This window comes from Lepus europaeus, chromosome 10 (assembly GCF_033115175.1).
Source record: "Lepus europaeus isolate LE1 chromosome 10, mLepTim1.pri, whole genome shotgun sequence".
NCBI lineage: Eukaryota > Metazoa > Chordata > Mammalia > Lagomorpha > Leporidae > Lepus > Lepus europaeus.
In genome coordinates, this window is record NC_084836.1 from 2,295,783 (window position 1) to 2,309,508 (window position 13,726).

The 13,726-nt window shown below is 57.7% G+C and overlaps 1 protein-coding gene across 1 annotated transcript in view; it reads right to left on the bottom strand.

Moving 5' to 3' along the window:
* TBC1D22A (TBC1 domain family member 22A) overlaps window positions 1-13,726 on the bottom strand; it is a 367,129-nt gene that overhangs the window by 153,032 nt on the left and 200,371 nt on the right. Inside the window, exon 9 of the mRNA XM_062202659.1 lies at window positions 13,081-13,190. Coding sequence (XP_062058643.1) covers window positions 13,081-13,190 — 110 coding nt within the window. The remainder of the gene's footprint in view (window positions 1-13,080; window positions 13,191-13,726) is intronic.

Consider the following 13,726-nt stretch of genomic DNA (forward strand, 5'->3'; position numbering starts at 1 on the left):
CCCCTCAGGCCGAAACCTCTGCTGTGTCTTCAGAAGGACACAGCTGACAGAACTCGGGGCCAGCGGAGAAGGGAAGCTGTGAGGACCACAAGGACCTTTGGTGGAATCTTCTATGGAAGGCAAAGTCACCAACAGAAACAGACCCTGGACGACACACAGCGCAGCCTGTGCTCTTCAGGAGAAAGGCCGGCCTCGCTCTCCCGGGGGCCTCTGCAGGAGGGGCAAAGCTCAGGCAGGAAGGACCACCTGGGAAAGTAAGACCCCTAACTGGACTGAGGACCCCCTCCCGGCAAGGCCTGACCCGAGGTCTGAACTTACTGTAACAGAAAGCACAGGGTGATGAAAGACTACAGGCAGGATGAGCACGGCTCCGGGCTGGGCGGGCATCGCCCTAATTAATAACAATTAATGATAATTAACAATAAAGCACCACCATCTCCTCACACAACACTCCCCTCTTTGGATCTCAGCCAAACAACACTGTGTAGCTGCTTAGCTGTACAGAGCACCCCGCTACCTTCTCCTCAGGACAAAGCCAAGCCACCAAGCAAGCTGCTCAAGCAACTGTGCAGGGGTCCAAACCCCATTATCAGATACGCAACTGGCTCCAGCACCAGGCTCACAGGCCACCAAAACCCTGGACCTGCTCTCCAAGCAGCACGGCTGTTCTTGTGACTCGTCTGTCTGTAGCAGAAACCTCCCTTTGCCTCCGACCTTGTCGTTGTCCTCCACATTCTGATTCAGCACCAGGGACGGGGACAGAGTGCTCCCTTGCACTTAGCTGGGACCAGCTCCCTTCCAGGGTCCAGCTGCCGAACTCATTCCTGAGACCCGACTGCTGTCCTTGGGAGAATCAACGTCACGCAGGAGTACTCCTCCCAGGGCTCCCGCGCAGGCTCTGGGTCCTTGTCTGTCCCCTTGCGTCTCCCTTCAGTCAACTCCTCAGTCAACTCCTCAGGGGCAACCCCCAGCACAAGACAAAGTCCACTCCAGGCCCTGGTCACGGACCTGGCAGCAATACCCCTGCATTTCTTGTTCACTGGTAAGTTCCAAGCCTGGAGAGTCACCTTCCCAACATTCCTGTCACTTCCACGCCACCAACCAGTTCTTAGAAGTGAATAATTCTTCCCCAAGGAAAGAAAATGTAAATGACTAATTATAAAAGGCAACGGTTCTTTTCTACTCAAAGGAGCTGTCCTGTTAAGTAATGAATCTAAGAGTGATAGCATGACTTCAGGGTAGCAAATATGGAAGCTGTGACTCCAGAAGTAATAGCTAAGCAGCAACGTTAGTGCTAGTGTCGGCAGTGAAATGAGAAGACTGGCATAATCCCCTGAAGGCCCGAGCCGGCGTCACCCAGCCCAGAACTTCTAAGCAGACACCAATCTGAGATCCCTGGAGACAGTGCGAGGTCAGCAGCTCTGAGTGGGGAAGGCACACACTCTAACCCAGGTGTCACCCGGAGACGCCAACATCCTGTATGCCAGACATACTCAGTCACCCAGACTGGGTTCACACGTACCTCTAAGATCTATGCCAGGAAATCACCCCAAAAGGCAGCTAGTGCACCAAGCAGCATTGCAAAGATACAATGGGGCGGGCATTTGGCATAGTGGATAGGACACTGCTTGGGAAGACTGGTGGAACGAGAACTGCCCCCACCGCACTCCTCTTCTCAGAACGAATCCACAGCAACAGAGAACCATGTGCGTGTGTCTGGTGTGGATCCCAGATCCACTCCCAGTTCTGGCTTCTTGCCAACGAGCACCCTGGGAGGCAGCAGTGATGGCTCAAGCAGCCACGTGGGAGACCAGATCTAATTCCAGGTTCCTGCCTGCCCTCAGACCCGCCCAGTCCTAGTTGGCAGGCATGGGGGAGTGAAGTAGATGATCTCTCTCTCTCATGGGGGAGTGAAGTAGATGATCTCTCTCTCTCACTCTTTCCCTCTCCCTCTACCTCTCCCTCTCCCTCTCCCTCTCTCTCTTTCATATGGCTAAAATAATTTTTAAAGTTTTTTAAAAGACAATTCACAAAGCCACTAAAATCAGTAACAGCCCACCAAATTATTTTTAAGAATTAAAGCTCTATGGGCGGCCGGCGCCGCGGCTCAATAGGTTAATCCTCTGCCTCGCGGCGCCAGCACACTGGTTCTAGTCCCAGTCAGGGCGCCAGATTCTGTCCCGGTTGCCCCTCTTCCAGGCCAGCTCTCTGCTGTGGCCAGGGAGTGCAGTGGAGGATGGCCCAAGTGCTTGGGCCCTGCACCCCATGGGAGACCAGGATAAACACCTGGCTCCTGCCTTCGGATCAGTGTGGTGCGCTGGCCGCGGCAGCCATTGGAGGGTGAACCAACGGCAAAGGAAGACCTTTCTCTCTGTCTCTCTCTCTCACTGTCCACTCTGCCTGTCAAAAAAAAAAAAAAAAAAAGCTCTATGGACACTCTCACAGTGCACTTAGCTGGGGGCAGGGGCTCACCTGCTACCAGGCTTGGAGCATCAGTCTGTTCTGTGTGCTAGAAGGCCTGCATGCCACAGTCAGATGGCCTCCAGGAAGCCACAGCCAACCCACGCACACGGCACTCCCACTGCCCCAGGGCAATTCATACAGAGTGAAGCGGAGAGAAGCCCAACCACCAGAGAAAATGAGGACGAGAGCAAGACGGATTATTTCTTCAAATCAAACCTATCTGATTCTTTAAAGAAAACTGCAGTCAAAGCTATCATACAACTGAGACAGGAAACACAGAAATCGTATACCCAATACTGAGGATTATTCGTAAGCAAGATTTAAGAGAATAAAATGGAAAGTTCAAGATCATGACTCCTGCAGTTAGTGCTGGCTCCACCCCACAGCCCCACCTGCACCCCAGCCAGCCCGGACCACCTTCCTGCACTCAGGAAGCCTCCAACCAGACCCAAGCAATCTGCTCCACCACAACCGATTCACTTCTCAAGATAAAACCTAGCCCAGGGGCCAGTGTTGTGGTGCAGCAGGCTGGGCACCGATCCCCATATAAGCACTGGTTTGAGTCCTGGCTGCTCCACTTCCAATCCAGCTCCCTGCTAATGCACCTGGGAAAGCAGCAGAGGATGGCCCGAGTGCTTGAACCCCTGCACCCACATGGGAGATCTGGATGGAATTCCAAGCTCCTAGCTTTGGCCTGGCCTAGCCCCAGCCATTGAGGCTACTTGGGGAGAAAACCAGTGGCTAGCAGACAGACATTCATTCATTCTCTCTCTAACTCTACCTTTCAAATAAAACAAATCTTAGGAGAAAAACAAAAACAAAAACAAAAAGATGTAGCCCAGTCCTGCAGACTACAAGCCTGGCATTCTTTCTATGGGGAAGGGGTGGTGGTGGGGTATCAGGATTCCTCCCACGCACCCCTGCCAGCTGAGTGCCAACGGCATCCTCAGGTATGCCAACCAACAGAAACATCCCCAGACATTTATTTCCCAGCAAACCCAGGGGCACCATGGCGCCCACGGCCACCGCTCTGCCCAGGGGCCCCTCCTTGCAGCAGCGGGAAAGCCCACAGAGGCTGTGTGGCACTACCTTGTGCTTCCTGCACACCCGTGCCACCCCCAGCGCCCGCCGGCCGGGTCTCCCCTGGGCGGTGGATGCTTCCCGCCCACATCCCGCTGGTGACCCCTCCCTCAGGGAAGCCTCACGGGCAGGACTTTGGGAGCCACGCCTCTCCCTTAAGACCATGACTTCTGGAAACCTAGCTCTTTTTCCTCTCTCCCAGCACCAAGCAGAATGTCTTTGCAACAGCCCGCCAGTGGACTGGGCACCAAGCCCTCAGAAACAAGGGCCCTTTCTCAGCTGCCAAGTGCCATCCTCACGTCTCGGCCCCAGCTCCACCCACGCTCCTAACCTGTGAGGACTGGCTGACTCCACACGGCACAGCGAGGCCCAGTCCAGAAGGATGCTCTCGCTCCGCTAGTTCCCACCCAGACTCGGGTCTAGGGCCCCTTGCTGATGTGGTGTTTCCCAATGGTCTGGATACAAACTCGAGGTGTGTCCTCAGCCCAACTTCATCAACTGTGCAGCACACACGTTCACTAATCCTAGGCTTGATCTACCAGCTCCTGAGACCCACGGGGGCTGGAGCCAGACTGCGGGATCTAGAACCCAACCCCACAGCTTGGCAGCCTTGTAACAAGAGGTACCTGACGGGTGTGCTTGGAGGGAAAGGGGCCGATAAAGACCACCGAAGCCCTCAGCAGCACAGACATGCCGGCACGCCGGCGGAGTGCGCCGTTTCTGCTTCTCATGGGCGCCCTGCTCACGGCCACGCACACAAGCGTGCTGACCCACCACCAGACCCTCGCAGCTAAATCCAGCCACCCGTCACCACCAGAGACTGTCCCAGGCACGGCTTCTCACCAGCTGCGTGCTGGCTCCCAGCCCCAGGAGAGCTCCTCAGCCACGTGGCTGGTGCTGTGGCTGCTGTCTCTGGTACAGGTTTCCCAACCCTTTCCTTCCTACCTTGCTCGATCTTCATAGAGCTGAGTGTCCCACGGCTTGATGACGCCCTCAAATCCAGCCGGCCTGGCGGTTATTTGCCTTCTACAACGAGCATCCTACTCCACCGCCTTCTCTCTGCCACCTCCGTGCCAGTCTGTTCTCAACTGTTTGTCCATCTGAGCTGGTATCTGTCCAGGGACATCCTTCCCTTTCTACCCAGCGGCTTCACTCTCCATTCTCTGTGCATTATTTTGTTTAGTGCGTCTTTTTTCAGATCGGTTTCGTCAGTCTAGCAAAGTAAAAATGCCTTTCATCGGAACCAGAAAATTCCTGGCCACAACCCTCACAGGCATTGGCCTTTCTCCAGCCTATTTTCGCGTTCTAGGACTATTTTCCTTCATTCTCTTTCAGGCCTCACCTCTGTCACATTTCCAGCATCTCTCTGTGCTGCCTACTCAGTAACTCGCTCAGACTACCTTCCATTTTAACGACTCCTCTCTTCTGCTGAGTCTAAGGAGTTCACACTTAAATGCTTACGACTCTGGTTGCCGCAAGTGGAGTCGAGTTCTCGGTAGAGTGAGCGCCTTCTTCAGAGCCGTCTCTGAACCCTCACTGCTCCTCTGTCCCTGATCCTAACCCTGCTGCAGGGTCTCGGGTCTCCAGGGACAAATCCTGCTAATGCTAATGCCAGCTGCGACCCATGCTGTGGCCCCCTCTGCCCGCCTTGCGCTTTTCCTGTGGGCAGAAGTCCTCCACGGGGGTCAGGCAGCTGCCGGGTGCCTGTGAAACCTCCCAGTGCTGTCACAGCACACTAAGACGCTGTGTACCCTTCCCCGCGCGGGCGCACAGTGCTGGAGAGTGAAAAGGCCGCAGGCTTGCAGGGAATGAGGCGCAAGGCAGTCACGTCCTCCCCAACGCCACAGCTCCTTTAAAGGCCGAAGGCTGTCACTGGAGTCCGTCGTTCCTGATGAGGCAGGAGAAGTCGCTGGTTTTCCTAGTAAAGCTACAACCTTGAACCCCGAGTAAACATCTTTTCAGTCTGCTGTGTGGCAAAACAGGAAGACTCTGGAAAACGCTGGTGGGCACTCAAGGGACAGGGAATCCCAGGAAGCCGCCGGAGCAGGAAGGAGTTCGCCCGCCGAGTGACTCAGGGCTAGACCTCCCAGGCAGCTTCTCCAACGGAACAAAGCTCAGCGTGCCACTTCAAGGAAGACCACGGGCAGCGTCTGCTACCACGACAGCAGTCCAGCTGGCAAGCCCCTCTGGATCCTGGGTCCGTCCAGCTGAGAGCTCCGGCCCCTCTGGATCCTGGGTCCGTCCAGCTGAGAGCTCCGGCCCCTCTGAATCCTGGGTCCGTCCAGCTGAGAGCTCCGGCCCCCTCTGAATCCTGGGTCCGTCCAGCTGAGAGCCCCGGCCCCTCTGAATCCTGGGTCCGTCCAGCTGAGAGCTCCGGCCCCTCTGAATCCTGGGTCCGTCCAGCTGAGAGCTCCGGCCCCTCTGAATCCTGGGTCCGCCCAGCTGAGAGCTCCGGCCCCTCTGAATCCTGGGTCCGTCCACCTGAGAGCTCCGGCCCCTCTGAATCCTGGGTCCGCCCAGCTGAGAGCTCCGGCCCCTGTGAATCCTGGGTCCGTCCAGCTGAGAGCTCCAGCCCCTCTGAATCCTGAGAGCTCCGGCCCCTCTGAATCCTGGGTCCGTCCAGCTGAGAGCTCCGGCCCCTCTGAATCCTGAGAGCTCCGGCCCCTGTGAATCCTGAGAGCTCCGGCCCCTCTGAATCCTGGGTCCGTCCAGCTGAGAGCTCTGGCCCCTCTGAATCCTGGGTCCGCCCAGCTGAGAGCCCCGGCCCCTCTGAATCCTGGGTCCGTCCAGCTGAGAGCCCCGGCCCCTCTGAATCCTGGGTCCGTCCAGCTGAGAGCCCCGGCCCCTCTGAATCCTGGGTCCGTCCAGCTGAGAGCCCCGGCCCCTCTGAATCCTGGGTCCGTCCAGCTGAGAGCCCCGGGCCCTCTGAATCCTGGGTCCGTCCAGCTGAGAGCCCCGGCCCCTCTGAATCCTGGGTCCGTCCAGCTGAGAGCCCCGGCCCCTCTGAATCCTGGGTCCGTCCAGCTGAGAGCCCCGGCCCCTCTGAATCCTGGGTCCGTCCAGCTGAGAGCTCCGGCCCCTCTGAATCCTGGGTCCGTCCAGCTGAGAGCTCTGGCCCCTCTGAATCCTGGGTCCGTCCAGCTGAGAGCTCCGGCCCCTCTGGATCCTGGGTCCGTCCAGCTGAGAGCTCCGGTCCCTCTGGATCCTGGGTCCGTCCAGCTGAGAGCCCCGGCCCCTCTGGATCCTGGGTCCGTCCAGCTGAGAGCCCCGGCCCCTCTGAATCCTGGGTCCGTCCAGCTGAGAGCTCCGGCCCCTGTGAATCCTGGGTCCGTCCAGCTGAGAGCCCCGGCCGCTCTGAATCCTGGGTCCGTCCAGCTGAGAGCCCAAGGAGTCCAACTGAGCACAAGCACTCCCTGACGTGCTCATAGACTGAGCACAAGCACTCCCTGACGTGCTCCTAGAGTGACTGAGCACAAGCACTCCCTGACATGCTCCTAGAGTGACTGAGCACAAGCACTCCCTGACGTGCTCCTAGAGTGACTGAGCACAAGCACTCACTGACGAGCTCTTAGACTGAGCACAAGCACTCACTGACGAGCTCTTAGACTGAGCACAAGCACTCACTGACGTGCTCCTAGAGTGACTGAGCACAAGCACTCACTGACGTGCTCCTAGAGTGACTGAGCACAAGCACTCCCTGACGTGCTCCTAGAGTGACTGAGCACAAGCACTCACTGATGTGCTCCTAGAGTGACTGAGCACAAGCACTCCCTGACGTGCTCCTAGAGTGACTGAGCACAAGCACTCACTGATGTGCTCCTAGAGTGACTGAGCACAAGCACTCACTGACGTGCTCCTAGAGTGACTGAGCACAAGCACTCACTGACGTGCTCCTAGAGTGACTGAGCACAAGCACTCACTGACGTGCTCTTAGATTCCACGTTGCATCTGACCTTTAAGAAACAAGCATTTATTGACCTGTGATTTTCCACTGAGAAAAAAGCTCTATAATTACCTGAAAATGCTATTACAACGCCCTCTTCGCCAGTCAGACGCCTGTATGAGACTCATTTGTTCACATAACATATTGAAATGTAACATATTGAATACACGAACCACACTGAATAAGTAACATATTGAATATAAAATAATTTTATTTAAGAATTCTTTTCACGCCTCTATTAAGTTAAACATTAAAGAAATGTGCAAAAACCTAGAATGTCTTTCTTCTCACTAAACCATGTTTTGTTTTGGAAAACACTAACATCACAAACATATGCACAATAATAGCATATAAAGGATATCATATAAAGGATTTGCCAAGTTATTTTTAAATAAATTACTAAACATTTTTAAACTTTTTCTGTATGAACTTTTTTTTCTTTAAGATTTTATTTATTTATTTGAGAGGCAGAGCCATAGACAGAGAGAGGGGAAGACAGAGAGAAAGGCCTTCCATCCACTGGTCTACTCCCTAAATGGCCACAATGGCCAAAGCTGGGCCGACCTGAAGCCAGGAGCCAGGAGCTTTTCCCGGGTCTCCCACGCAGGTGCAGAGGCCCAAGCATGTGGGCCATCTTCTACTGCTTTCCCAGGCGATAGCAGAGAGCTGGATCGGAAGTGGAGCAGCTGGGACTAGAACCAGCACCCATATGGGAGGCCAGTGTTGCAGGTGGGGAATCCTGCAGCCACAGCGCCACCCTGAACTCCTACTGTGGGAAACATGAAGAGAACTCAAGAATTCACCCACATAAGAAAAGTTCTTTACTTCTCACCACATGAAGGGGTCCTGCAAGGCCGTGTCACTGCCGCTCCCGGGCAGCACCTGTGCGCCCCACTGGGAACAGCTGTTTCCCAGTGTGACTCTTGCTCTGGCCTGGCCAGGGTGCCAGCCGCAGCACTGGAGCTGCCGGTGGAGCCGCCACTCTGTCTCTCTGCAAGGCTGGCCCTAGCTGAGACTGAAGCACACTCACGAGCACCCACAGTCGCCTGGCATTGGTGGGGAAGGGTCAGCTCGTTCTCTGTCTTTCGTCACCACCTCTCTGGAGCCAGAGCCCCCTCCCACACTGTGCCCTCGTCTCCAGAAGCTGTCCTCTCCCTGCCCCAGCCCAGCACAGGTGCACAGCACCCCACCCAGCACCTCACAGGCTGGGGCTCACCATGACGCTCAAGGCCACATCAATACAGTCCCTCAATCAGTTACTGACACCTCACAGGATACAGAATCAGCAAAGGAAGCTCCACGGTGAGCCAGAAGCATCACTGCTACCATCCAGGCTCTCCCAGGGTTAAAAAAAAAAAAAGTAATTAAAAAAAAAAAAAAAAAAAAACCAGTAGGTGATTTCTGCTCTCCAAACCTGCCTGCGAAACAAAACTCACAGCCACACGCTCCCACTGGAAAAGTCCACGAAGGTCACAATGCAGAGGTGAGAGCCACGGTTTCAGGGTGCCAAGTGTGGGCTGCAGCAAGGGCCGCACGATCTCAGGCAAGCAGCTTTGTCTCTGGCCGTCGGCCTCGTGCGTCCTGCCTGCCCTGGGCCGTCGGCCTCGTGTGTCCCGCCTGCCCTGGGCCGTTGGCCTCGTGCGTCCCATCGGCCTCGTGTGTCCCGCCTGCCCTGGGCCATCGGCCTCCTGCATCCCGCCTGCCCTGGGCCATTGGCCTCGTGTGTCCCGCCTGCCCTGGGCCATTGGCCTCGTGTGTCCCGCCTGCCCTGGGCCATCGGCCTCGTGTGTCCCGCCTGCCGTGGGCCATTGGCCTCGTGTGTCCCGCCTGCCCTGGGCCGTTGGCCTCCTGCATCCCGCCTGCCCTGGGCCGTCGGCCTCGTGTGTCCCGCCTGCCGTGGGCCGTCGGCCTCGTGTGTCCCGCCTGCCCTGGGCCGTTGGCCTCGTGCATCCCGTCGGCCTCGTGTGTCCCGCCTGCCATGGGCCGTCGGCCTCGTGTGTCCCGTCGGCCTCGTGTGTCCCGCCTGCCGTGGGCCGTCGGCCTCGTGTGTCCCGCCTGCCGTGGGCCGTCGGCCTCGTGTGTCCCGCCTGTCCTGGGCCGTTGGCCTCGTGCATCCCGTCGGCCTCGTGTGTCCCGCCTGCCATGGGCCGTCGGCCTCGTGTGTCCCGTCGGCCTCGTGTGTCCCGCCTGCCGTGGGCCGTCGGCCTCGTGTGTCCCGCCTGCCGTGGGCCGTCGGCCTCGTGTGTCCCGCCTGCCCTGGGCCGTTGGCCTCGTGCATCCCGTCGGCCTCGTGTGTCCCGCCTGCCATGGGCCGTCGGCCTCGTGCATCCCGCCTGCCGTGGGCCGTCGGCCTCGTGTGTCCCGCCTGCCGTGGGCTGCAGCACCAGTATCAGGAGCAATATGCTGCAGGACACGCTCAGGGCCCCTCTTCTTCGTCCTGCTGTTACCACTCACGAGGAGTGCCTCAGGTCCATGGTTTTGGACCCGTGACCGAAGTCCCTGGCCACACGTGGCCTCAGGCACACTGGTAAGTGAACCAGACTCTGCCTAAGGTAGCAGAGCCACCGGTGAAAGCCGCACTGCGAGTCTACACTGAGAAAAGCCCAGTGTTTTCCCCAAGGGTTTTCGATCAGGATAAAGATAAGAAGGGAAAAGTGCTTCTTGACGTACTAGCAGTCCTGAAGAGAGTTAAGTGAAGTGAGACCACGAGCAGGGAGACAAGCAGAGAGGCGGAAGGAGGCCAGTCCTTGACGAGAGGGACCCAGCTGCCAACATCCCAGGCAGTCGGCTGGAGTTCAGTCAGTCCACGGCACTGCGCCTCCCACATGCGTTACAACAGTCCCCAGAGGCCCTCTGCTGGGGCCGCCTATGTGGCCCCCTCGGAGAAGTACAGCCAAACTCCCAAGCGTCCCAAATGTGCCTCACATGGCTCTCAGCTGGACGGTGAGGAACCAACGTAACCACATAAGGGTCACATGGCATCCAACAACCACGTGAAGATCACGTGGAACCAGTGCAAACACAAGAAGGACGTGTGGAATCAACGTGACCCCTGGAGGACCATGTGGCAACACCACGACTACATGAGGATCGACGGGACCCCTGGGGCTCTTGTGGCATCCAAGCAACACGTGACCATCATACAGAAACCATGTGAGGATTACACGGAACCGTGCACCCCGCAAGGCAACCACTGGACTGCGTGCGGTACACGGGCAGCAGGATCCACGCCTTCCACGTGTGAGCGCTGTCAATATACCCCTTCATCAGACAGCAAATCTCCGGTGGAAAATGAAAAGGCAGCGTCGACTTCATTGTGCAGCTGATCTTATTTACAAACAGAAGCCAGATAACCTTGTACTTAAATGGCTTGAGTTCATCACTCACGATCAGAGAAGTGACATTCAAATTTACAGTTTCACATTACGATTCAATCTCTTTCCTAAGGAGGGAAAAGCCTTGAGTTCGGGGCAGGGGTGGGGGGTGGATTAAAAATATGCAAACATTAACAAGGAAGGGGAAATGACGAATTGACGTGTGGCCAAATACATCTCCCACAGGCACACTGCTCTTCCCAAGAAACCCAGAGAGCACAAGCAGCCTCGGGTCTCCGCCCTGGAGCAGCACGAAGGGCCTCCCCCTTCTCCCTGTCGGCTCCTCACTCATCAACAGTGATGTCATCCCACGCAGGGCTCGTCAGCAGAAGCACTTCATCTAATTCATTCAAATTAAGCCTGAGTCTAAATCTTTAGACACATTTGTAAAAGCGCTATTTTGACCACTTCACACCAGCAGCTCACTGAGGCCTTGTCAGTGAGTGGTGTCAGGAGCAGCTGTTGTGACAGTCACATTCCCTCCTCGCCTTCTCAGAGGCTGGGACGCAGGAAGGCTGCAGAGTGCCCGCCCCTCAACGTTTCTCCCGGCCTCTGTGGGCAAAACCCATCGCCCTCCCCGGAGGTCTGCTCTAGGCCACCTCCTGGAGCTGGACCTCAACATCCACCCTCTCTCCAGGGGGCCCAGCAAACTCAACTGCGGCTCCCCAGGTGTGGAGGTGTCCAGGAAAGGCACATGTTGGTGTAAGATGCACCAAAAAGTTCCTGCCACTCGAGGGTCTGTCCTCACACGGCGGCCACTTCACCACCACACTGGCCCCTCCTGCTTCACTGGCCAACACAGCTGTTCCCAGGTCCCATGAAGTCAGCCCTGGCGCTGGGAACCCTGTGGCTTCCGGTGGAACTCTCAGACACGAGCCTCCACTGACAGAGATGGGCAGAGCCCTGCACCGTACCAGCTTGGGTTTGCCTCCGGGACCAGGCCCAGCCCAGCACGCACAGCCCTGGCACCAAGACAGCGAGGCTAAGCCTGCCCATGGGTCTGGTGTCACAGACAAGGAGCTGCCGCCCCAAATCTGATGCCCTTCAAAACACAGAACCTCTGAAGACAATCTGCCTCGTGTGAGCCACATCTGGTGCCTGCAGGCAGCAGTCGGACCGACAAGAACCTCCAGGATCAGACGCTGCACCTGCCTTCTCACTGACCCGCTCAGCAGGGCGCACAGTCTGGGCCCCACCTCACACCCCTGGTCAGCCCCTAGGAGAGTTCGCCCACTGAGACAGACCTGGACACCTCAAGGAGTTAGCGGGTGGCCACGTGGAGATTCAGAAGACAGCCTGTGGACAAGCCCAGTGCTCTCCAGGAAAAGTGTCTGGGGCATGGACCTGCGTCCCTGCAGCCCCTGGGGCATGGACCCTCTCCCCTGCAGCCCCTGGGTCATTGACCCGTGTCCCTGCAGCCCCTGGGGCATGGACCCTCACCCTGCAGCCCCTGGGGCATGGACCCTCTCCCCTGCAGCCCCTGGGGCATGGACCCTCACCCCTGCAGCCCCTGGGGCATGGACCTGTACCCCTGCAGCCCCTGGGGCATTGACCCGTGTCCCTGCAGCCCCTGGGGCATGGACCTGTACCCCTGCAGCCCCTGGGTTATTGACCCGTGTCCCTGCAGCCCCTGGGGCATGGACCCTCACCCCTGCAGCCCCTGGGTTATTGACCCGTGTCCCTGCAGCCCCTGGGGCATGGACCCTCACCCCTGCAGCCCCTGGGTTATTGACCCGTGCCCCTGCAGCCCCTGGGGCATGGACCCTCACCCCTGCAGCCCCTGGGGCATTGACCCGTGCCCCTGCAGCCCCTGGGGCATGGACCCTCACCCCTGCAGCCCCTGGGGCATGGACCCTCACCCCTGCAGCCCCTGGGGCATGGACCCTCACCCCTGCAGCCCCTGGGGCATGGACCCTCACCCCTGCAGCCCCTGGGGCATGGACCCTCACCCCTGCAGCCCCTGGGGCATGGACCCTCACCCCTGCAGCCCCTGGGGCATGGACCCTCACCCCTGCAGCCCCTGGGGCATGGACCCTCACCCCTGCAGCCCCTGGGGCATGGACCCTCACCCCTGCAGCCCCTGGGGCATGGACCCTCACCCCTGCAGCCCCTGGGGCATGGACCCTCACCCCTGCAGCCCCTGGGGCATGGACCCTCACCCCTGCAGCCCCTGGGGCATGGACCCTCACCCCTGCAGCCCCTGGGGCGGGCAGCGCTCACCTGGATGCCGTCCAGCAGCTTGCTCATGCACCAGTAGGTGTCGGCCTCGATGTTGCGCAGCACCTCGGCAGGCACGCTGCAGATGTCCACACTGTCCACGTCCTCCCCCTCTGCAGGGAAACACAAGGCGGCCATCAAGCACACAGGACCAACAAGGCCGGAAGGGACAGCAGGGCCATCAGCCCTCACACGCCCCTTTCTCATCTACTCACCCAATGACGCATGCAGTCTTCCACCTCATCGCTCAACGGCTCTCAATTTAAATACCTAATTGGTTGCAGGTAGTTAATATTCTGAATCCCCTCTGATTAATTAACATAATTAATATATTGCAAACGACTGCTTCCCAGGCATTTCACATTCTAATGAGACAGAACCTGGAGTGGATGACTTATTCCTGCAGAGACCTGGAAGTTGGTCCCGCTGATCCTTAAAACCTCGCTGCTGACACCTGACGTGCTCTTCAGTCAGAAGTCCTGCAAAACCTGCTTCCAAGCTTAGCTTCCAGAGCCACCCCAGGGGAGCACCTCTACGCCCTGATCAACGGCCTCACAAAGCAACACCACATATGGGCTTCAAAGCCATGATGGACAATGGTGCCCCAAACAAGTCTCTTCTGAAAGTGTATCCTAAAAAAAAAAAAAAA